Source organism: Malaclemys terrapin, chromosome 8, assembly GCF_027887155.1.
Source record: "Malaclemys terrapin pileata isolate rMalTer1 chromosome 8, rMalTer1.hap1, whole genome shotgun sequence".
Classification (NCBI taxonomy): domain Eukaryota; kingdom Metazoa; phylum Chordata; order Testudines; family Emydidae; genus Malaclemys; species Malaclemys terrapin.
Window position 1 is genome coordinate 96,790,383 of NC_071512.1, and position 23,913 is coordinate 96,814,295.

Consider the following 23,913-nt stretch of genomic DNA (forward strand, 5'->3'; position numbering starts at 1 on the left):
ATCCTAAAGCTGTAAATCTGGAGCTCAAAAACTAGGTGTGTAACGTGACAGAACAATTTAAGCTTTTGCCTCTTTTGGAGAGGTGAGACATTTAGACTTCATTTCATGGCCTGATTTTCATTAAATTGCCTTTTAAGAGTTAGGATTACAAGAAGCCAGGTCCTCAGGTTCATAACTATGATTTATGACAACATTGTGAAATCCACAACACTCCCCCCCTCATGGCACAAGAAATACATAATTTGCTGCTTAATAACTACAAGGATCATTGGAATTCCCAGGAAAGTCCTGTGTTTATAGAAGCTTTGTATGATTTAAATGGGTCTGGCCATTGCAAATTTTGGGCCAGATTCTAAATACTTTGAGGATCTAAGAATCTGATTCTTTGTGTTCATATTTTTAAAGCTATGAAAAATAATAAAAAAACAACAGCCTACCTCTGAAATGCTAGATTTTTTTTCTATATGGAATTTAATATAGTAACCTTGCTCCTCAAGGAACCTTGATTCTTTTGTCTCTCTGATTAGCTTTTGGTTGAATTCTGATCTCAGTTACACTGGTATAAATCTGGGGGAGCTGGAGCATTTGAAGTCAATGCAGTTATTACGGCTTTACACCAACATATGCAAGAGTAGATTTTGATCCAATGACTAGCTTGGCCTTAGAATTTTTCCTTACGTTGAAAAAAAAAATGTTGGTCTTGATTTCTGGAAAGTATAAAGAAAAATGGGACATTTAGGATGTGTCGGAGAAGAGAATTCCAAATGGTGAGATTCTGCAGGTGGCGGAACGCTCTCCCACTTGACATGCCGGAAGCCCCATTACTTGAGCTATTCAGAACAAGAAAAAGCAAAGCATTGTAAATTATACAAAATATAATTAGGGAACAATTTGCACTAGGATGGAGAAGAACAGAACACCTAGCAGGTATTTTTTGTCTCTGATATCTATGATTGCATGAACATCATCCGGTTACAAAGGTTTTTCTGGAACTTAAGGGATCTCAAGTTCAGCTTCATCCATGCGTGAAGAAAACAAAATGACTGGAGATTTCTGAAAAGGAGTGTACTGATATACTGGTCTTTTATTTACCTTCCTGTTGTGGGTGGGCTACCTGCTTTATGCATCAACAACATAGTGACAACACAGCAAAAAGGTGAAAATGCTGTAATCCACTGCGGTTTTGTTATATTAAGAACAGTGGCATTCCTAGGGCGCTCTCTCGCTCTCTCTCTCTCTCTCTCTCTCTCTCTCTCTCTCTTGCTCAGCTGACTGATTCAGGCCAAGTGAGTGCTTCTTTGGAAATATTCGCCTTTTGGAATCATTTGCTGTTGATTTGGGCCACAACTGCACTGTGTATCTTGCGACGTCCATGAAGCAAGTGTCCAATCACTGATATGGTGATACCAAATCTTTTTAGGTCTGGCTGACTGCTTTTGTTGACACAGTAATATGGGATAGCTAGAATCTACAAAAAAAAAAGGTTAGGCCAGTTTCTTCATGTCTCTGGGCATGTCACTGTTACCTGCAGGCTAACAGAGGGGGGAAAGAGAGAGACTGGTAAGTGCCATTTTAGGGGTGCTCCAGCCAATAAACAAAAGCATTTTATTTTTAACCCCGTGTTGCATTCTGAGGTAGAATCGTGAGTCTGAGATATTATGGCATCTAATAGCTTTCAGATGGGCAAGTTGTTCTTGGAATTCCATCAATATTTATTTAACTTGAGTCTGCTTCTAAGACAGGATTTGCGGATAAATATGTATCGTTCAGAAACATGCTCGCCTTCTGTCTGAAACAAAAATTCTCTCACTAAGAAGTGTTAATATGCATTTGGCCGTAAGCCTACAGTAATTAATGGGGCTCTGAAAGACTTGAATGCAGGACCCTGTAGTTTATTTCTTAACAAATGCTCATTTATTCTGAGATCTTATTATCTTGTGTGGTTGCACATTTACCTCATATGACCTCTTAATGCAAAATGTGTTTTTTATTTATATATATTTTTTAAATTCCTCCCTCAGATCATAACAGGGGAGTTCTACCGGATTCACTACTTAAAGGAGAAGTCTCGGTCCTTCATCCAGAACCCATATGTGGCAGCTCTCTACAAACAAGTGGGCTGTTTTGCCTTTGGCTGTGCCATCAGCCAGTCCTTCACAGACATTGCCAAAGTGTCCGTCGGTCGCTTGCGACCTCATTTCCTGGACGTTTGTAATCCAGACTTTTCAGTAATCGACTGCTCTAAAGGCTACATTCAAAACTACACCTGTAGGGGAAATGACAGCAGAGTCCAGGAAGCCAGGTGAGAGGCATTTCCTTGACAATATAGGAGGGAAAACTGTTGTTTCTGCCAAAATGGTGTCCCACAAAATACTCCTCAGGTCCCTTCTGCCAGCAATGGATCATTTGAAAACTTCCTTCTCTGGAAAGACTGTCATGGAGCTACTACTATTGACTGGCAATTTCCCTAAGGAGTTATTGAACTCTTCTGAATAATTCCTCTCCTTCCTTCTATTAACTCCAACACCATTGTTTTATGATTGCTTGCTCAATGTGGGAATTTACCATAAGAGCTGACATCACAGTTAAGTGGTTTGGATCTACACGGCAAAGCAGCCCTTCCTTTGTGTAAAGACAGCAAACAGTGCCAGGAACTCTTTTTCAAAGTCTTTTTTGTGTCGTGTTCATTGGATATTTAATTTTTATTTGGGGGGCGGGGGGAGGTGAACTTTACAAGTTATACTTAATGTACCTGGATTGGTGTTTACCTTTATTTCTATAGAAATTCCCAGATATTTGGGGCTAGTTTGTAAGTTATCAGTCTGCTGAGTATATAACAGTTCATAGCCGTGCTGCCCCAAAAGCAGTCCAGGAAGGGAACTGCAATCCCATGATTCTCCACCTATTGATCCATAGAGGAAATAATTTGCTACTGGTCTTCTTGTCATGTCGCCATGCTCAGCTGCATTGGCTGGAGTGTCAGGATGGGGGTGGAGCCAATGCTCAATACATATCCTGCTCATCCACTCACTCTCTACCCTGCTGGGTATGGGGGGAGCAGCAGCCCCAGAGAAGTTGCTTCCCCATCCACGATGCCAGGTAGCCCATACTGAAAAAATAAGGGTGTACCTTACATCTCTTAATTCCCCTGTTGTAAGATTATTCATAGACAGGTTCAATCTAATATTTCAATGGCTGGTTCAGACATGTTCTCTGTTTTACAGGAAATCCTTCTTCTCTGGTCACGCCTCCTTCTCGCTCTATACCATGCTTTATTTGGTGGTGAGTACCCTTAATTTTTTGAGAGCCAAACCTGTTTCCACACCGCAGCATCCCCACATGGGACGCTCACCCCCACTTGTAGCAATTTGGCAGCTGATTACATTGCTCTGACTACATCAGAAGACTGCAGGGACTGAATAAACAACTGCCATTAAAAACTCAAAAATACTTGAACTTTTTAGCATTGTTTGATCTTGTGATTCCTGAAATTTCTGTCTGGTTACACAGACCTTGGCTGCACCAGGACTGTTACCAAGACTCCAGATCAATCCTGCATTCCTTGCTCAAACTCTCACTGAAGTCAACAAGAGTTTGGGGTGAGCCAAACAAGGAAGCTGCATCGCCTAAGATCAATTCACCGGGGCTTTATTTAGGGTTATATTAGGCAGCTTGCACTGGTCTCTGCCCTTGATGAATACATAAGCCTAACTGGCTGCCCCTATAGGTTAAAGTCTGGTTTCCATGTCACATTTGGGGTCAAATCTGAAAGCAAAGCAGGTGAACTGGCCTCCCCCTCACAGCCTGATCCAAAACTGTGGGCTGGTCTGTTTTTCTTTGTCAATGAAAAATGGTTCTGCCCTTCCTCTACTCTGCCCTTGAATAGAGCAGTGTGCCAAGGTGCTTCCTGCCTGTAGCTGCTGGAGGCATGCTTGATAGCACTCATGAAACAACCCAGCACAGGTCAATTATGGGTGGAACTACAGTACACTTTTTTGGAAAGGGGATTTGGACAGTGATTTGTGCAAAAAAATAATTAGAAAAAAGGTTTTTGGATACTTTCAAAGATTTGCAGCCCCCATATCTCCTGTAACCTTAGGTTGGAAACCAAAGAAACAGCCCTGTACTTATGAAAACATTAAACATGAACTTTTATTTATCCACGAGCTGCACTTCCCCACCTCCTCTTTACTTTGCCATCTGAAAAGATAAATTACTACGGCTCTCTCCTGGTTTTTTACTCCCCTCCCCGAGGCTGGAAGCAGTTTCTGTAATTTAATTACTGGGGTTTTAGACAGTTGTGGGGGGTTCCATTCATTGATTTCCTCGTTTTCTTTTTTTGAAACATTTCAAATTTATTCTGGAAACATTCACGCCATTTCCTCTCAGCGACGTTAAAACAACGTTGTCAGTGAACGGCTAGGGATATGTGATGTGAAAGGAATTGGACATTTCCCACCCCACCCTACCCTCCAAACAAAATTGGGTTGAATGTTGTGTTTGTGTGTGTAAAAGAAAGAGAGACCTGGGGTTGTGGCAACAGTTCTGCACTACAGGTTTCTGAATGACTGTTTTGTTTTACCCATCAACAAAAATCACTACTTCAGTTTTCCATGAAACAGTAACCCCCCCCGACCCCAGCACGCTGTCAGCGAGTGATCTCTATTTATATACCCTTAAGTGCAGCAGCTTTAATTAAAGTTAACAGGTTAAAAGTTCCTTTGCTGTGTCAGGAGGGGAGGGGAATCATTCATAGTGCCAAAGCCAACGCAGTGATGTTTCACAGAAATCTAAGCCCTTAATGGCTGATTTGCAAAACTTTCCGAACTGAGCTTGGAGCCATTGCTCGCCATGAGTATTAAATAAGGTTCTGCGGGCAGTCAAGTAGGTCATCTCTAAGAGGCTTTCAGGCTCGGCTTCAGGAAGCAATGAGGACTGGCGGCTTTAATTAAACAGGTGGCTGGGTCTGTCAGAACAGTAAGCGAGACTGGTGCTGTCTTTCTGTGTTTGATCCCGTTGTTTGCTAGATTCTGCCACCACCCTTTCAAGGCCTCTGCTGATCCTGATACCACAAAGGAGTGGCTCGCACTCTTAAATCATAAGGACTCTGTTCTGCTGCTTCCTTTATTAAAATACATGGGGACAAATCTTGAAGTGCTGACTCAGGCAAATCCCCTCCACCCCCTTCCCGAGATACGCCCGTTGTCTTCAACAACAGTAAGGGATGCAGGTCAGCATCTCTCAGGATTTTTGCCCAACTGGCTTCAATGGAAGTTGACTAAAGACCTCTGAGTTTCTCTCTCCTATGTTAAAAGCACTGGGCGGGTTGTTTTATTCTCACAAACTTTGCCAGGTTTTTTCTGCAAGGCTAGCAGTTACACAGCACGTTAGTAACAAAACGGCACACTGGCAGTTCAGATATGCAGGATGGGCCTGACCATATAAATGCTCCATGCACTTGGTTCCCTGCAGAGGCCAGAGCCAGGCAGGCCTGGAGATGGTATCTTGCACGAGATGCTGCCACGGGACATTAGGAACAATGCTTTTTTTTTTTCACCTCTTTGCCCCAGTGCCTGCCATATATTTTTCTCTGAGCTCCACAGTAGGTTACCATGTGGCTTTTAACGGCTGCCCTGTATTTGAGGCAGCGCACAGCTGAATAGTCACGGCCCATGAGCCTTCTGCTAGGCTCCTCCAGAGGGGAAGCATGCTCATCTGAATCTACTGAGAAGTGCATTGTCGGACAGGGCCTCGGTTGCAGCTGTTAGCAGGCAGCAGTGATATATCAGAGAGAGAGAGAGAGATTGTGGCCATGGCACACACCAACAGTAATCAAGTTCTGATTTCTCTTCCCTGTCCCTGCCTTTCCCATCATCCTCATATGGAAGCACTTCAGCTATCAGCGCTCTGCAGCGTCTGCCTCTCTCCCCCAACCCACTAGAGACTGAAAACAAAACATTGTGGAAACCGGCTTTTGACCGGTACAGCCTATGTCCTCCAAGACTGCAGTCTGGAAGGCACCGACCTCTGCTCCTTGGCTGGGATATAACAAACTGACCCGTGACACTGGATTGGTTCCATTTATCCCTCTGGATGGAGGATTACTGGCCCAGAATTCCCAGAGGTTTTAAGGCTCAAAAGACTGAGCTAGGATTGGTAGTATGCACAGTCAGGCTATCTGTTCAATTGTGCTCATAGAGCTGGGGCAAAAATTACGCTAATGGGTTTGATGGAAATTGAAGAGGGGGAGAAAAAAGAAACAAACAGAGACATAGTTGTGTATAGTCTGTGTCTGATGTCAGGAAGTCTCCTTGTCCAGTAGTGGCCTCCTCTTTGTCATTCCACACCTTCCTGCCACTCCGTGCGAGAGTCTTCTCCTTTGTGTTTTCTGACACCAAAAACATAATGAAAATGTACTGCCCCGGCACAAAATCCATTGTACTGAAAGCTGATAATGATATTGTATTAGCAGGTGTTAAAAAACCCTCTCTCCTTCCCAGTTGATTGGGTGAGAGACGCTTCGTCAGACTGGTTTGAAACACAGATAAATCACGGCAAAGCACTATTTTTGCATGCTTCTAACAGTAAGTTTGATGGACCCAATCAAGGAATCATCTTGATATAAACAAATTGTTTGCTCTCTGATTCCTGAGAAGCTGCTTAGTGAAAGTTGGACTGCTGAGGGCTTGTGTGATGGAGGGCTTGGCAGGGGCCTGTGGAACAGGGAACTGGATGCATTTTTTCAGGCATCTCCTGCAGATTGGGGGTCATTAGTCACCAGGTCCTTTTTTAAAGACATGCTTGGACAGATTTATGGGGGCTTAGTGAACAATGCAGAACACTCATTCAGCCGTGAATCTCACCCTCAGCAAGTATCTCATTCTTAAATGATCAGCCCCAAGGAACCATTGAGGTGTTGTGTTTATGAGTGGGTGGGTATCTAAAATAATTCACTGATGTGCAAAATCCTCAATAAAAATATCGTTCATGCAAACCTTCCTTTTCAACAGGTCTGTGCCATTCATTGGCCAGCTCTTTGGCCATCAGAGCCTAGATGCAGACCTCAAACTCACTAGGAAATATGTACTTGTGTGGGGAAACACTACCAAAAACTGTCAGACAGCTTTAGAAAATGTGCACATTTTGTGGTGTCCAACTCTGGGGTGGATTTAGCATTCCTGCAGGGTGCCTGACCGATCGCCCCAGCCTGTCATTTATCCACAGAAATGATCCAGAGTAGAAATAGCAGTGCAAGATTCCCCCACAGTGCCCAACCCATGTGCTCCAACTTTGACCTGGAGAGTTTAGCCCTGGGGATGAGAAGATGGGACGGTCCTTGGCTTCCCTGGTGATGCTGTCAACTAGTGTAAATTGTAGTGGGTCCCCCCACACACACTTTGTTTTCCCCCCAGTGAGAACATTTATCCACCAGGAACTGGACTGATAAAATATCCAGACGAGGCCAAGAGTTTTGTTATTATTTGCCCCCATTAGTGAAATAGGAATAAATACTAAGTACCAGAGGGGATTCTATATTCCAAATCCTTGTGGAAGTGTTTCCAGGAAGACATTTAATACACACAAAAAGCGCTTGGGGCTCAATTTGAAACACAGATTCAGGGCTACATTTTGTGTCATTTTCTTGTCATCAGAGACTTGCAATTAACGTCACGTGCTTTGTATAACAATTTACAAAAGGAAATGACTCTCTGGTAATCCTGTTTGTACTAATTTTTCTTGCCCTGTTACCAGTTGGCTAAGTAGAACCATAACGCTTATTGTAATTTTTATAGTGCGATGGGTGAAGAGGAGCTATACAATTTGGTTTGGAAATGGCCGAGAAAGTTTGAATGTATTTGTGTGCACACTAAGGGAGTGTCTTTACAAGGGGGGAAAAGAGAGGTGTTCTTCACTCAAGATAAAACCCTACTGAAAACAAAGTGGTTTGTAGTTTTCAAGGGAGTTAGCAGGTCAAGTTAAAGACTCCAGGGAAGCTGGGGGTTTATCTCAACCTGCTAACATGAAAACTACAAACTGCCTGAACTCCAATAGGATTTACTTCCTGGTAGTTAACTTGAGTTAAGAACACACCTTTTTTTCTCCCCCGAGTGAAGACAAGGCGGAAGGTCAGATAAGGCCCATAAGGATGTTGAACTATGAGGATGCAGATGGCCTGTACAATAGGATTTTTCAGCCCATGTGGATCATAGAGCTAAGCACAGTGGGGAAGAAGGGGGAAGCCGGTGGATTCTAGGGTGGTCATTAACCTGAAGTAACATCTTTGGACTAGCTATGTTGATGCCCTAACGCCCTGGCTCTGGGCTGAAGGGAGATTTCTATTCCTCAAGCCCTGCAGAAAGCTTTAGCTTTGTGCTGGTAACCAGTTCATTTCTCTGTTCTCTGAAAGCAAGAATAGCAGAGAATTCCCCCCCACCTGTCAGTGAGCATAATTAAGGAGAAACATCAGTTATTAGCCTGCAATTCAATGCCGCCTGGTGACAGAATCTTCCTAATAACCTCACAACTATCTGAGCTCTTTTGTATTCCAGGGATCCTCATTCCCTCATGAGAACTGAGATGCCAGCAGTTATGCCTTAGATTAACTGACTGATTGCAATCCTTTAGCATTGTTCTTTGCTTGTTGCTTAGTGGGGAGAGCTGGGTCATGGAATACTCTCTCTGGTCCAAGAATGGTGTGAGTTTAGTAGCATGCAGATGCAAGCTCAGGGGGTGAGCTGGAGTCATAGAATCATAGAATATCAGGGTTGGAAGGGACTGCAGGAGGTCCAACCCCCTGCTCAAAGCAGGACCAATCCCCAACTAAATCATCCCAGCCAGGGCTTTGTCAAGCTGGGCCTTAAAAAACTCTAAGGAAGGAGATTCCACCACTTCCCAAGGTAACCCATTCCAGTGTTTCACCACTCTCCTAGTGAATAAGTTTTTCCTAATATCCAACCTAAACCTCCCCCACTGCAACTTGAGACCATTACTCCTTGTTCCGTCATCTGCTACCACTGAGAACAGTCTAGATCCATCCTCTTTGGAATCCCCTTTCAGGTAGTTGAAAGCAGCTATCAAATCCCCCCCCCCCCCCATTCTTCTCTTCTGCAGACTAAATAATCCCAGTTCCCTCAGCCTCTCCTCATAAGTCACGTGCTCCAGGCCCCCTAATCATTTTTGTTGCCCTCCGTCGGACTCTTTCCAATTTTTCCACATCCTTTTTGTAGTGTGGGACCCCAAACTGGACACAGTACTCCAGATGAGGCCTCACCAATGTCACATAAAGGGGAATGATCACGTCCCTCGATCTGCTGGCAATGCTCCTACTTATACAGCCCAAAATGCCATTAGCCTTCTTGGCAACAAGGTCACACTGTTGACTCATATCCAGCTTCTCGTCCACTGTAACCCCTAGGTCTTTTTCTGCAGAACTGCTGCTTAGTCATTCGGTCCCTAGTCTGTAGCAGTGCATGGGATTCTTCCGTCCTAAGTGCAGGACTCTGCACTTGTCCTTGTTGAACCTCATCAGATTTCTTTTGGCCCAATCCTCTAATTTGTCTAGGTCCCTTTGTATCCTATCCCTACCCTCCAGTGTATCTACCAGTTTAGTGTCATCTGCAAACTTGATGAGGGTGCAATCCATGCCATCCTCCAGATCATTAATGAAGATATTGAACAAAACCAGTCCCAGGACTGACCCTTGGGGCACCCTGCTTGATACCGGCTGCCAGCTAGACATGGAGCCATTGATCACTACCCGTTGAGCCCGACGATCTAGCCAGCTTTCTATCCACCTTATAGTCCATTCATCCAGCCGATCCTTCTTTAACTTGCTGGCAAGAGTCATTTAAGAAAAACAAGTGCTTGGTTCAAGTCCTACTTAGCTGATAATTTTGGGGTTTCGATGGGATCAGGGCCAAAATGTGACCCTTAGGTAACCATGTGCAATTAAATTTCAGATTACACAGTTGACAAAAGGAAGAAAATGCAAATGTGCTTTTGCTCCTATGTGCTTGTGCTTGCAAATGTGCTTGTGCTCCTAATCCTGCAATTCACAATCAGTTAGCTAACTGCATCCAGGCAGGCTAGTGGACTTTGCCAGGGATTAATTTGGCTTAGAGAGTTTTGCCCATATAAGAATTCCAGGATTTGTGCCCTCTTCAAAAGACGGGGGTGTGGGTGGGTTGGGGTGGGAGGAGGGAGAGGTTTACATGGAAGATAACTTCAGGTCAAGTGTAAAGAGTCCAGTCAGGGAAACACGATAAGGCCCTGCCAATGCTCGGAGCGAAATCTTAGGAAAGAAAATGACAAATTTCCTAGAGCTGGCTGAATGCAGCCATGTGATATGGATGGGGTGAGAGGGGAGTTCTGTTTGACAGCCCAAGGACGGCGCAACCCATTAGGCGACCTAGGCGGTCACCTAGGGCGCTACAATTTGGAGGGCGGCGACCGTGGCGGTATTTTGGCGGCGGGACCTTCCGCCGCCTCTGTGGGGGGTGGCATTTCGGGGCGGTACCTTCCGCCTCCTAGGGTGGCAGAAAAGCTGGCAGCACTCCTGTGACAGCCAAGTTACTTGCTCAGCACCTTCCTCAGTAAACGACTCCAAAGTATAAAGATTAAGTGTATATATTCTTCTCTCCCTGCCTGCTCTTGACTTGTAATCCTGCAGGTGGACACAAACTGTTCTCTTGTTCTGTTTGCGTAGGCTCACTCGCTGACCACAGTCTGCTCTCCCTGACATCAGTGGAAGTTCCCTGGCAGGAGGAAAGCTATGTATTGCTCCTAAAGCCATCTGTTCTGTGGTAACTTCTCCTCTGCCAGCACTTCTAACAATGGATAGGCTCTCTACATAGCTACTACTACATACAGGGCCGGCTCCAGGATTTTTGCTGCCCCAAGCAGCCAAAAAAAAAGCCGCGATTGCGATCTACAGCAGCAATTCGGCGGGAGGTCCTTCGCTCTGAGCGGGAGTGAGGGACCGTCTGCCGAATTGCCGCCAAATACCTGGACGTGCCGCCCCTCTCTGGAGCGGCCGCCCCAAGCACCTGCTTGCCAAGCTGGTGCCTGGAGCCGGCCCTGACTACATATTATTGCAGGTCACTTCATCCTTCCTTCCCTCTTGCATTTTGTCAGGCCTGCTCCTTTTAATCATTATATGTTACTTTCTTTTAATGCTACACAGTGGGCTGCAGTGGGAGTAACATGTTTTACATTATTATCTTACCCCCAGCCAGGCTCACCCATAAACTTCTCCTACATGGCAGCATTTACACATTTTGCAGAAGCCACTTGCAAATTCTTTACAGTGTGCTCTGAAAAAGATTAGCAGAGAAGCTGCTGGGGGTTTCCTGCCTTACATTATACTACTGATTTTTCTGTGCCAGGACATTCTGATGCTTTCTGTTTTTCCTTTAGCTTTCTGATTTGCTTTTCTTTTCTTCCCCTATGATATGTATTTCACACACACCCACACCAAGGGCTACAGTTTCAATATAGCCTCAGTTCAGCCTCCTAAATTCATGCCTGGAAATGTTATGTTTTAGGTACAATCTTCTATGTATTTATCCTCACTACCACCTGTGAGGTAGGGAAGTGCAATTATCCCCATTTCACATAGGCAGAATTGAGGCATGGGGGGCTAAGTGACTTGCCCATGGTCACACAGGATGTCTGTGGCAGAGCAAATAATTAAATCAGGGTCCCCCAAGTCCCAGGCTAGTGCTCTGATTTTTGGACTGTCCTTCCTATTGTACGTGCATGATTTTTGAATTTCCAAAATCAGAACATAAGACTGGCCATACTGGTCCAATCTAGCCCAATATCCTGTCTTCTGATAGTGGCCAATGCCAGGTGCCTCACAGGGAATGAACAGAACAGGCAATCATCAAGTGATCCATCACCTGTCCTCTACTCCCAGTTTTTGGCAAACAGAGTCTAGGGACATTCAGATCATGGGGTTGCATCATTGATCATCCTGGCTAATAGCCATTGATGGTCCTATTGTCTATGAACCTATCTAGTTCTTTTTTGAACCCTGTTATATTTTTCCTTCACAAAATCACCCAGGAACGAGTTCCACAGATTGACTGTGTGTTGTGTGTTGACGTGCATGCAATTTGGGCAGCTAGAGGTCTTTAATTACCTAATACCAGGCATGCATTGCTTTTGTCCCATATTTACAGAAGGACATGTGCCAGCCTGAACTGTGTGCATACAATGCCTGATGTGTGGCACAATTAAGACATTCGTTTTTGAAAAGGTGGGCACACAAACAGCTGGACGGGCACATTTTGAAGCCATTTTTTCCCATTTTACCCCCAAATGTCTTGAGTCTGTCACTGTTGAGCTTATGTTCTATTTAAATTCAATGCTCATTTTTAATTGGTCATTTTTAAATTAAATTCTTGCTTTCTCTACTCTGATTGAACTCTTGAGTCAAAGCCTTTGGGCTGCATTGAGGAGAGGACAGGGAAGTAATTCAAATCAGTATGCAGAAGGGGATAGATGCATTACTGTTGCGTATCAAACATTTGAAACCTCTTTCTTAAGGAATTGGAATGAACTCAGCATGAAGCTTTATGCATGACATTAGCTCTTGAGTTCTTCTAGCAAAGCTGAGGGGCACTGTGTGTAAAGTGTAATGCTGTATACAGGGTCCATGCTTGTATCTGAATGAGGCAGAGGCTGCAAACTTGCATCTGAACATCAGTGGCAATGCAAATTTAGCTGACAACCCTCAGCTGCTTTAAAAACCACCACCCTTGCTCCCAAAATGTAGACTTTTAAAGGGACAGCACTGTCTCTGTATAACAACATCAAGAAAGTGCATTTGAATGATAACGGCGCAGATTGTGAGCCCCTTAAATCCTGTTCCACAGTATCTTATCTCCACAATTAGTTCCCACTGATTGATTTCTTAAGGAGTAAAGGACTACTCAATATGACCAAGGGTATCAGAATTTGGCCCAGAATGAGCACATAGATATTTGAAAACCATTCAGAAGCCAGTTCACTGTTAATGAAACACATGGAACATGCTGGTTCTGTGAATAAAGAAGTGCCCACTGTTAAATCGTTTTAAATGGCTATGTAGTGTTGCACTGTGCTATTAAACAGCTTCTGTCTTCCACTTCAGAGATGACTGCATTTTAGCAGTATCTGAAGTGCCTATACTTTGAGCAGGGCTTTTAAATCCTTCTGGATGAAAGATGCAGTGTGTTTATAAAGCATTTTTCTGATTAACTAATTCTTTCCCTAGCATGTAAATTATTATTAAAAATGCAAGTACAAATGTGTGGGAGTGAATTTGCCAGTATAGATGTTGCTGTCTTCCAAAGACTCTGTAATGTGCTTTGGCCAACACTGAGGTGCTTTGGTACTGCTCTAGTCAATCCGAATTGGCTAAATTTTATCAAATTATCAGTTTGGATAATTTGAAGCATCTGCTAGATTGGTGCAAATGTTTCTTCAGATCATTTTAACGTTATTCCGCGTACTTTTTCCAAAAGGGGCAAATAAAAGGTTTGTGAAACAGACCCAACCTATTAAACCATTTACTATGGCTTTCCAGGTTTGCCTTTGCACAGCGTTTCTGTGTTTTGGGGGCTGCTATGGAAATATCCCTTGGCTTGATTTTCATTTACACAAAGGCCACGTTACACCATTCTGCCAGCAGAGCGGCTGGCCTAGAAACCTGACTCAATCACCATTTTTTTCCACGTGGCTACTGGCTATATTTTCTATTTCATTGGTAAGGACAGCAGAGCTGTGCAGGGTGTTTAGCTGGGCTACAATTCTAGACATTGGGGGAGGGGGTGTATTCTGTCTTGCAAGTGTTAATGAAGAAGCTGCTGCTCCTGTCTCCTCCCTAGCCACCCACACACCCCAGACAGTGCTATGACTTCCTGACCTACATCCGTTCCACATCCCCCCCATCCAGCCCTCCCCACCGCCGTCTCCACTTCCTCCCTCATGCACAGGAAGGGAGCACTTTCTGGGAGGGCTCTGCTCCTCTTGGCTCTGCCTTGGGGGCTGATCGGCCTCAGGCAACTTTGATTTGTGGACAGAAGGTTCCAGTTTTCCTGTCCTCTCTTCCCGTTTGGTTTCCCCAGTTCCCACAGGAACCTGGGAAGTAGGTTGTGCCCACCGTTTGCAACGGAAAAAAGCTCAAGATAACTGTAGGGGGGACAATACCCATTTGACGTCACTTCAACTTCTTCACCTAAGGTCAAGTCCTTTTGTTTCCCCTTGTAAGTAAAAGTAACATTACCATCTTCCCCCCACACACACACCCCTCTCTATATTTTGAGTAACACAAAGGCACTGCAGAATTCTGTATGCTGAAGGATCAGAGCTTAAGCTGGTAGAGAGTCTTTCCTGATGTGAGTAGCCCCAACATAAGGTCTGCTTGTGTGAGTAGTGAGTGAACCCCACTGTAACACGTCAGTTATTCTGGAGCAGGGCTGGCTCTTTGTAGGTCCATTAATAATGATCCTGTTTGCACAGACTGAAGGAGGTGGATATGTGCATTGTTACCACCAACTTTTTCTTGCTGAAGAGTTCCTGCCTTTAGATAAGCAGCTTGCCTCCCTCTCAGTTTAGCTTTTTATTGGTAAATGTCAAGTTCACGGTATCCACACAAACTGACAAAAAATATTTCCATTGATGATCATAGAAATTGACAGATAGGCAAAGAAAGAAAGTGAGAACTTATCAGCGTTTGCTATAAGGATATTTGCTTTGCATAGTTTGACACGTGCTGTTGGCACCTTGTATTCTGCACTGCCCTTAAGTAATTATTGTCTGACACCCCCACGCCCAATTTCCCACAGTTGTGGAAATATAAATGGATCATAGAAAAAGACGATTAAATCCCATAATTTTGCATAACTGAATATTTAAATAGATACAATTGGAAAAAATGCTTTAAAATAAACATGGATGTGATCGGCTGAAATTATAAAAATAAAATAAAAATTGAATTCTGCCAAGCCTAATTCTGGGTCTGGCTAAATAGTGTTAATACGAACTCTCATTGCTCTGCTTGGCAAATGTTAGAGAATTGTTGTGTTTATCCTTTACCTTCAGCAGGCTTGTTAATGCAGAATGAACTGGAATTGAAAACTCTCAGTGGTGTGGACTGCTTTCTCGTAGGGTCCGTCTACACCAGGGGTTCTCAAACTGGGGGTTGGGACCCCTCAGGGGCTCATGAGCTGTCAGCCTCCAACCCAGACCCCACTTTGCCTCCAGCATTTATAATGGTGTTAAATATATAAAAAAGTGTTTTGAATTCATAAGGGGGTCGCACTCCTAGGCGTGCTGTGTGAAAGGGGTCACCAGTACAAAAGTTTGAGAATCACTGATCTACACAATGAGTGGCAGCCCGCAGCAGCCAGTCTCAGTGCCCGGCTCCACAGACTCAGGCTCGTGCTACGGTGCTAAAAATAGCTAGGTAGACATTGCAGCTTGGGCTGGAGCTCGGGGTCTAAAGCCTAGGGGTTGGGGCTGGCTCACAGTCCAAGGTCCAGCCTGAGCCCCCAGAAATCCAGCTCCCCCTGCCTCTCACCACTGGATTAGAATCCCACCAGTTCTGCTGCCATGACGACTACCTCAGGCACCCGTCTCAGGGCAGCTTTTGTTATCTGAAGTAATCCATCTCCTTTAAAGAACCCCCCTTCCCTTCCGCCATAACACATGAAGGACCAAGTTCTGCCCTTAGATACATGCATGAAATTCTTGCTGTATCCAGTGGCAGCCAGCTGCATGCATCGGAGGGCAGAATGACGTTCCTCGGCTCCATTTCTACAGCTAGCCAGAGCATTTGTTCCACGTTGCTGTGCACACTGTGACCAGGGTGTAAAATTAATGCTCCCCTTTGTTTTTCTTTTCTCTCCTTAGTTATATCTGCAGGCCAGATTCACATGGAGAGGAGCCCGTCTGCTACGTCCCCTTCTGCAGTTTACCCTGATCATGATGGCATTTTACACAGGATTGTCCCGTGTGTCTGACCACAAGCATCACCCTACAGATGTGCTGGCAGGATTTGCACAAGGAGCCCTGGTGGCTTACTGCATAGTGAGTGGCATCTCTTACTGTTGCACTAATGACAGGGCAATCCTGGTAACACTGGAGATGCTGATGGGCATAACCTGTGACGGAGGCTATTTACCATGTTAGGAAATCCAGCTACTTCAGGGCAGGTGGGGCTGTTGAGAGTTAACATTTACATGGTGGACTGCAGTGTGGAAGATGCCGTGTAAATCAAAAGCCTCTCTAAAAATCTGTCTTCGCTGGGGGCATGGCTGTTGCACAGAGCAGGTAGGGAGTGCTGTGAGACGGGACTCAATCCTGCCTCAGAGAACGGCTGCAATGCCACCTAGTTACTCCTGTCCAGCAACTGCTCTGAGGCTTAAGAGCAGAGAGCCTCATTAGCAGGAGGATGGCTGTTAAGCCCCTGTGTCCTCAGCTGTGCACGTTCTCCACCCCTGAGCCCTTGCAAATAAGGGAAGGGGCGCGTGGGGCACTTGACAATGCTTTGCAATGAGGACAACTACACGTAGTGTTTCCCCCTACTTCGCGCTAATGAGTAATGACACCAACAATGCACCGGCCAAGGATTTGCAGGATCAAAGTCCATATGTAAAAATGTAGAGAGTCTCATCTGATGTTATGTAAAACCCACACAGCATCTTAAGTGAAGCAGTTGAGTTGTACTGTGCCCTATCAGCATTAGGGTCAGTATGTTCGCTGATTAGCAAGGATTCAATTATTAGTGGCCCTCTCCAATCCAAGCAAATTACCAGTGCAGCTCAGGGAGGCTAACATGCAAACAGTGGTGGCAGTTTTTCCTCAAAGGCTAAACACTCCTTTGTTGATGAAAGCTGTGTTGCTTTTCAAGGCTCTGCAGAGGATCTATACAGAATCAAAGATCCCAGAAGACTGTCTTGGAGGTGGGGAACATATATGTTCCCTTCAGAGTTAAACCAAAACAATTCCCTGCCTGGGAATGTGGATCTTGGGTTTGTTCTTTTGATTGCAGGTTTTTTGTTTTGTTTTTTATGTGGCAAAAAGGTTTATGAGAAAATGGTTTACAAAAGCCACGATTGCTTGTCTGTCACTGCCTGGCTTGTTCTCATGCAATTTACTTTCCAAAGAGTGACCTGATTGCACAGTCCTTTAACTCAAAGTGACACATGTAAACGTTTAATGTAGGCAGAATGGGAGGCGCCGGCTCCGTGTAATGACGTGATTGTTTTCAGTGTAGTTATCTTGTTTAGAAACAAAGGGACTGGGGATTAAAGTAATTATGTGGCTTTAGAAACTCTTAAAACCAAGTTTTCAAAAGGTTACACACTTTTTATTTTGCTTGATCTGAAAGTAAAGTAAACCTCGAGGCAAGGAATAAAGTTCCCTAGAGGTTTATTTGCAGGAGTGGAAAATAGGTTGTTTGTGCATTTTCCACTTATTGATAAAATGCTAAACCTGAGCAACAACAACCAAAAAAAAGCTGCAATCTAGTTGTTTAAAAAATGATTAACCCCTTTGGGTATGGGAGTTGGGTTTTGCCATTGCCAAGTGCCCATGCACCATTATGGGTTAGTGTCAGTAAATCCTAAATACCAGTGCCAAAGGGTTAATTGGTGGAGGTCTTCCACATAGACCACTACTATGTGTGACTTTCCTTCTTAAATTTGCCTCTTTTATGCATAGCAGGAGCAAAATCATTATGGTTCATATATATCTTTTGTTCAAATGTCACAGTTTTCCTCAAAGCCTTGGAAACCTTTTCATATCCTTAGCAGCCAAGTAAAGAAACAACACATCACTATTGAAAGCTCTTGGGCAACCTTTGGAACAGTGAAGCAGTTTTTCTCAGTTCAGGTGCTTCATTTCACGTCATGTGGCTTTGTCTAGGCCAGTGTTTCCTAAACTTGGGACGCCGCTTGTGTAGGGAAAGCCCCTGGTGGGCCCGGGCCGGTTTGTTTACCTGCCCCGTCCGCAGGTCTGGCCGATCGCGGCTCCCACTGGCTGCGGTTCGCTGCTGCAGGCTAATGGGGGCTGTGGGAAGCGGAGGCCAGTACGTCCCTGGGTGCGCACTGCTTCCAGCAGTCCCCATTGGCCTGGAGCAGCGAACCGCGGCCAGTGGGAGCTGCGTTCGGCTGGACCTGTGGACGGGGCAGGTGAACAAACCGGCCCGGCCTGCCAGGGTCTTTCCCTACACAAGCGGCATCCCAAGTTTGGGAAACACTGGTCTAGGCATTAACTGTGTATGTAGTCAGACTGTTTTTTTGTGTGTGCATTTCCTAATCCACATAACCTTTTTGTCACTTTTTTAAAGCTTTGTCACAGGTAGGGAGGCGGGAAAGAATATGCACAACAACATGATAAAAGGATGAAACATGAGACTGAGCTAAGTAGTGGCTTCTGAAAGACAATAAGGGTCCAGATGCTAGGGACAGACATTAGTACATTTCCTGCCTAGTGACAAGTTGCAAATCTGGTGGTCTCCTCCCTGACCCTTTAACAGATGGCAAATTGTAGTGGGCCAGGAGGAGGGTGAGAATGTTGCTCCCATAGGCTGACTTTCCTGTGACGAAATAAATCAACATAGGAAGCAGCTGCCTGGTTATTTCACAAACAGGCCTGGTCTTTCCCTTCTAGCTCAGGGCACACCCACTCTACTCACTGCTCTTTTGTATGCCTCCATTCTTAGCCCGGATGTGGAGAGGGCACTGGTCATTCATTGCCCTGTTCCTACTGCCTGGAAAAGATACAAAGGGTTTCCAATGGGATTCAGACCCAAACCCCTGTCGCGTATTTGTCCAGGTGCAAACAACAGCTAAAATGTTCTTGGATTCCTGAACTCACTTGTTTAAAAAATGAGGACCAGGGTTAGTATTTGCCCACTATGGGCCTACATTTCTTTTCTTCTTTTTGGGGAGATGGTTGGAGGCTCCCTTAACAGTAAGGGCCACGGGCTCTAAAAAGCTGCTAGGCTGCTGCCACTGTGAAGCCACTCCAGGGTTCCCTGCAGCAGGAATCAGGGCAGCGGTGTAGGAATGAGCAACCTTCTCACCTCCTGCCAAATTAAATTGTCAGCATGTCAGAGGAATGGCTCACATGAGTAAAGGATCAAGGATCAGGCTTTCTTTAAGTCCTACCTTAGACCTTCTCTTGTAAGCAGTAGGCTTTTGTTTTCCCATTCCATCCTATGCCTAGGTCAGATGCACCCCAATTGATAGCCCTAGATCCTAGCAATTTGCATGCCCCATCTACCACTATGTCCCAGAAGAGCTCAGAGATCACAGGGTTGCATCCCTCCCACCACCCTGCAACTTCACAGTCAGCTCTCATTGGCTGGCTGCATGATTTCCCTGCACTCCCACGCCCAGCTCTTCACTTTCTCTTCCTCCCTCTCTTGCCCAACTGCTAACTGCTTGTAGACTAGCAGTCTTCAAAGGCTGGCTGGCTGCCCTCCCCCCGCCCCTTGTCTATGCTAAGATGGGACAAGAAAAGCCCCGATCATTGCATCAAGTGTAGAATTTGTTGTTTGTTAGGTTCACTGTCTGGGCTGGATGCTGTGCACTCCTTCATAAGCCACAGCACAGCTGCAGAGCCATTCCGTAGCCACAGCTGAAACCTTGAGGTTGCTGCAGTGTCCACAGTCCTAATGCATCGCATCGCATCCCCTCCTATGAAGAGGAGTTAGGCCTGGGAGTAGGATGTCCAGATGTCCGGATTTTATAGGGACAGTCCTGATATTTGGGGCTTTGTCTTATATAGGTGCCTATTACCCCCCACCCCCGTCCCGATTTTTCACACTTGCTGTCTGGTCACCCTACCTGGGAGCTCCCAACTCACTTCCTTATGCTCCCCACCAGATCCTAGCCCCCCTCTCACTTCCACATCAACCTAATGACCCCTCCCCCCAGGATTCTGCTACACCTTTGCAAAACAGATTTCAGACCAGTTCTGAAAGCTGGAAACTCACTGGAACCAGTGAGGCAGGGGAAAGATTTGCCTTGAAATGAATTCCTAGTTAATATCAACCGTTACAAGTTATGTAGTTCTTTGGCTTGCCCTTTCCTGTTGAGCTAATCAGCTCTTCTCATAGAACAATAAACTCCTGCTTGTCAGGGAAACCTTTCTGGAGACGCACACTGAGTAATTTCTCCTTCACTTGGCTAGGGCTCTCTCTCTGTTACATTACTAACTGGTGAAGATGATAAAGCCAGGCTTGACCTTTGATTCACGGGGCATTCAAGGCCTCCGTGCTTAGCCACAGTTTTTTCACTCCCATCCCTACTACATTGTGTCAGAGAGGGGTGACTCAAAATCATTCTGAAGAACAGCCTTCCGCTGTGACTCAAGAACTGAGTCCCAGGCTGTTGATACTAAAAGGCCATTAAGTGCAGTAGTAATCATGCTGTAATTCTCCGTGGAAGCCAGTTGTGTGTTTCATCTCCAAGAGTTACCAAAGCTAAAAGTTGTAGCAGACGCATTTGTCCTTCCCGGCCTGAAATAACAAACGCAAGACATTTGTGTCAAGCACTTCCAGCTGATGAAACATTTTTACTTGGTTCCAAAGTGAAATAGGATGAGAATTTCCGAAAATCAAAATAGAAGTATAAGCAGACTAATACATATCACATAGTTTACATGAGAGGAAACATTTAAAGAGACAAGATACCTTTTGGTTTCAACTCTTAAAATCATATTAGTTTGTTTTATTATTGTGTATATGAGAATGGATTTCTTTAATATGATGAAAAGAAATGGGATTATTAAATGGAAATATAAACTACTGACTTAGTTTGTATAGTACAATCCCAGTTCTCTGCTGTCAAATTTTCTTTATGGGTGGAGAGCACCTTCTACAGGAAGTGGAATAAATCCAAGTAAAAACTTTGCACATTTATTAGCTTTTTTTAGTGTTAAACAGTTCAAGCATTAGGAGGATTTAACACACTGTTTTGACCCTAAAAGATCATGTTTCAGGATTCTCGTAAGTGTGTACATAGCCTCAAGCCGTGCTAGATAGAAATACAGCTTAAAGGGGAATTAAAACCACGACCAAGTATTTGAATTAAACCCTCAAAAGCAATGAACTGCAGAGGAAAGGCTAAAAAACAACCAGCCATAGGATGATACTCGATCCATAACTGACTCATTTATAAAATAAGGCCACATTCAATATAATCTCCATCTGCCTCTTGCACGGAGCAACCGCCACCTGCCTCCTTCCACCAATTGATTTGACATAGATTTCTTGATGTAGAAGTTGGACACCTTTCTGATTGAATCCAATGGTAGGTGGCAGGCATGTGAGAGAAATCGCAACAGAATTACTCCAAAACAGCTGGTTTATTTTATTGTATTTTTTGAGTACTAACAACCAAAAAAAGAAAAATGTTTTACAGCAATGCATTCTCTCGTTCGGACATTCCGAGCATGACTTTTTTTTGTTTTTAAAAGGACTCCTCCAACCTTCTGTTTTTGTGGGTGCAATTTTACTCCCTCCCTTTACTGTAGCACAAATGCTAGCATTTATTTGTCTAATCGGCAGATATGTGGGCACAGTTATTTAGCTAGACATCTGCATGTCCGCATTTTCACTCAAGGAAAAAATATTTTTTTAAATGTTGGGCCTCTTACGCTTTTCTGCTCCAGACAAATATTTATGGATAAGTAATAAAACTTGAAAAGTGAAGGATTCAAACTCCCAATTTCTCAGTTTTAGAAGTAGCAATAAATAGTCATTTCAGATCAGGCCAATTGTCCATCTAACCTGGTTTCCTGTCTCTGATAGTAGCTTAGAAAAGATGTTGAGGCGGAAAAGGAATACTCCGGCTGAACAGTGCATCTGGACAGCTATATGATGGGGACGGGAGTGAGAGGGAAATGCCTTCCTGTCTTCACCAATAAACCACCCCGAAGCATGCGGTTCAATAACCTTTGTACTTGGACTAGCTAATGTAATTGTGTAGTCTAGTGTTATTCATGTAAGCATGTTATCCCTTTTCCATTTGATTGTGTTAAATCAAGGGCACTTCCAAACACTGCCGTAGGAAGAGATACAAATACATTTATAATTTTAAGGCTGCCATCCTATAAGCATGATAGGAATGTAGGACTTGCTATACCAGATCAGCTCACTAGTCCATCCAATCCAGTATCCTGTCTCCACCAGATGTTTTAGAAACCCCATAATGGATCATTAAAAAAGGATAACCTTTCCTTAAGGAAACCTTAACCCTACACCTGCCAATGTTTTGCTTATGCTCGGAACTAATAAGCTTCTATGGAAGGTTGTGGAATCCCCATCACTGGAGTTTTTTAAGAACAAGTTGGAGAAACACCTCTCAGGGATGGTCTAGGCCTACTTGGTTCTGCCTCAGCAAAGGGGGCTGGACTTGATGACCTCTTGAGGTCCTTCCCAGCCCTGCATTGCTACGATTCTACAAACGTTAAAATACCAAGTATCATTCTCCCTATCACTTTGGCTGAAGTGAAATGTGATGCGTTCTCTACGGACAGCTGTCAAATTTCAGTGTCAAAATAAGTTTCAGCTCAGCTGGCAAATTCTGACTCACAGACTTATTAAAAGTGGGGCTGTGAAGTAGCCTTGGTGCTTGTTGGCATGTGTGTTCACCCGTCACTGAAGTTTGTTTTTGTTTATATCAAACTTCTGGTGCTAAATAGCAAAGATGAGTCCTCTCTGCATTTTGCTGTTTACGGAGAGTTACACTGTCTGACTGTTTTCCCTTCAGGCTTCAGATTTAAGTTTAGTAAGGGAGAAAGTGCAGCAGTCATGCTGGACTGATAAGAGTTAGGCCAAGGCTGCCAAGGAGGAAATGAAGGTTTCCTCCCAGCACTCTGTTTCTGCCTCCCTAAATTGTCAAACACTGGCCTTTTCACATCCGGCAGCGTGGTTACGTCATTGGGTATGCAGGAATATCTCCTCCTTCTGTTGGACTCTGACTGCTAGACAGTCATCCTGACTAAACTTCAATTTTGTAGCTCATGTGTCATGAGAAAGGGGGAAAGTAGAGTATATCAAGTGGCCCTGATTCATAGATAATGAGGGTTGAAAGGGACCTCAGGAGGTCATCTAGTCTAGCCTGCTGCTCAAAGCAGGACCAATCCCCAAATGGCCCCCTCAAGGATTGAACTTACAACTCTGGGTTTAGCAGGCCAATGCTCAAACCACTGAGCTATCCCTCCCCCTGTTACAAAGGGTGCTGTTTGTAGAGTACTTTTAACTTTAGGGCTTTTAACCGCCCCTCAGATCATTTTAATCAGTGGGGCTATTTGTGTGAGTCAGGCAAGCAGGATTAAAACTTTTTTTGTGGGGGGTGTCTTTGAGCCTAGTATATTGATCGTCATTATTATTATTTTTATTTATTTGTATTACTGTAGTGCCTAGGAGGCGTATACCTGAACCAGGACCCTATTGTCCTAGGTGCTGTACAAACAGAACAAAAAGATAGTCCGTGCCCCAAGGAACTCTCTTTATTTCTGGGCTTTCAAGCCTATGCTGTGGAGTTGTGTGTTATCATTTATTAATGCCCACCACAGTTCATACTGAGCCATTATCATGTAACCTCCCAAAACCCTATGTGGCTTGTAGTCAAGTATTGTACATGCCTATGCCACAACTAGGAAAACAGCCATACATAGGCTAAGGGCCCAATCTTACAAAATGCTAAGTACTCCCATTGCCCCAGTGGGAGTGGAGGGTGCTCAGCAGCTTCTGAGACCAGACCCTGAGTCTAAAGACACACGGTGAGGTGGTTTCAAAGCTGGGATTTGGGCTCAGGGATTCCTAGGTCCCAGTCCTGTAGTCAGTCAGACAAACAAACAAAGAATTCGGTTACAGTAAAATAGAACATGAAAACTCTCTCATTGATAATC

General features: G+C 44.5%; 1 protein-coding gene across 1 annotated transcript in view; it reads left to right on the top strand.

The window, feature by feature from the left end:
- The window catches only part of PLPP3 (phospholipid phosphatase 3), a 69,224-nt gene that overhangs the window by 43,396 nt on the left and 1,915 nt on the right, over positions 1-23,913 (top strand). The window contains exons 3-5 of the mRNA XM_054037220.1: positions 2,022-2,302; positions 3,225-3,282; positions 15,898-16,074. Of these exons, the coding sequence (XP_053893195.1) occupies positions 2,022-2,302; positions 3,225-3,282; positions 15,898-16,074 (516 nt within the window). The remainder of the gene's footprint in view (positions 1-2,021; positions 2,303-3,224; positions 3,283-15,897; positions 16,075-23,913) is intronic.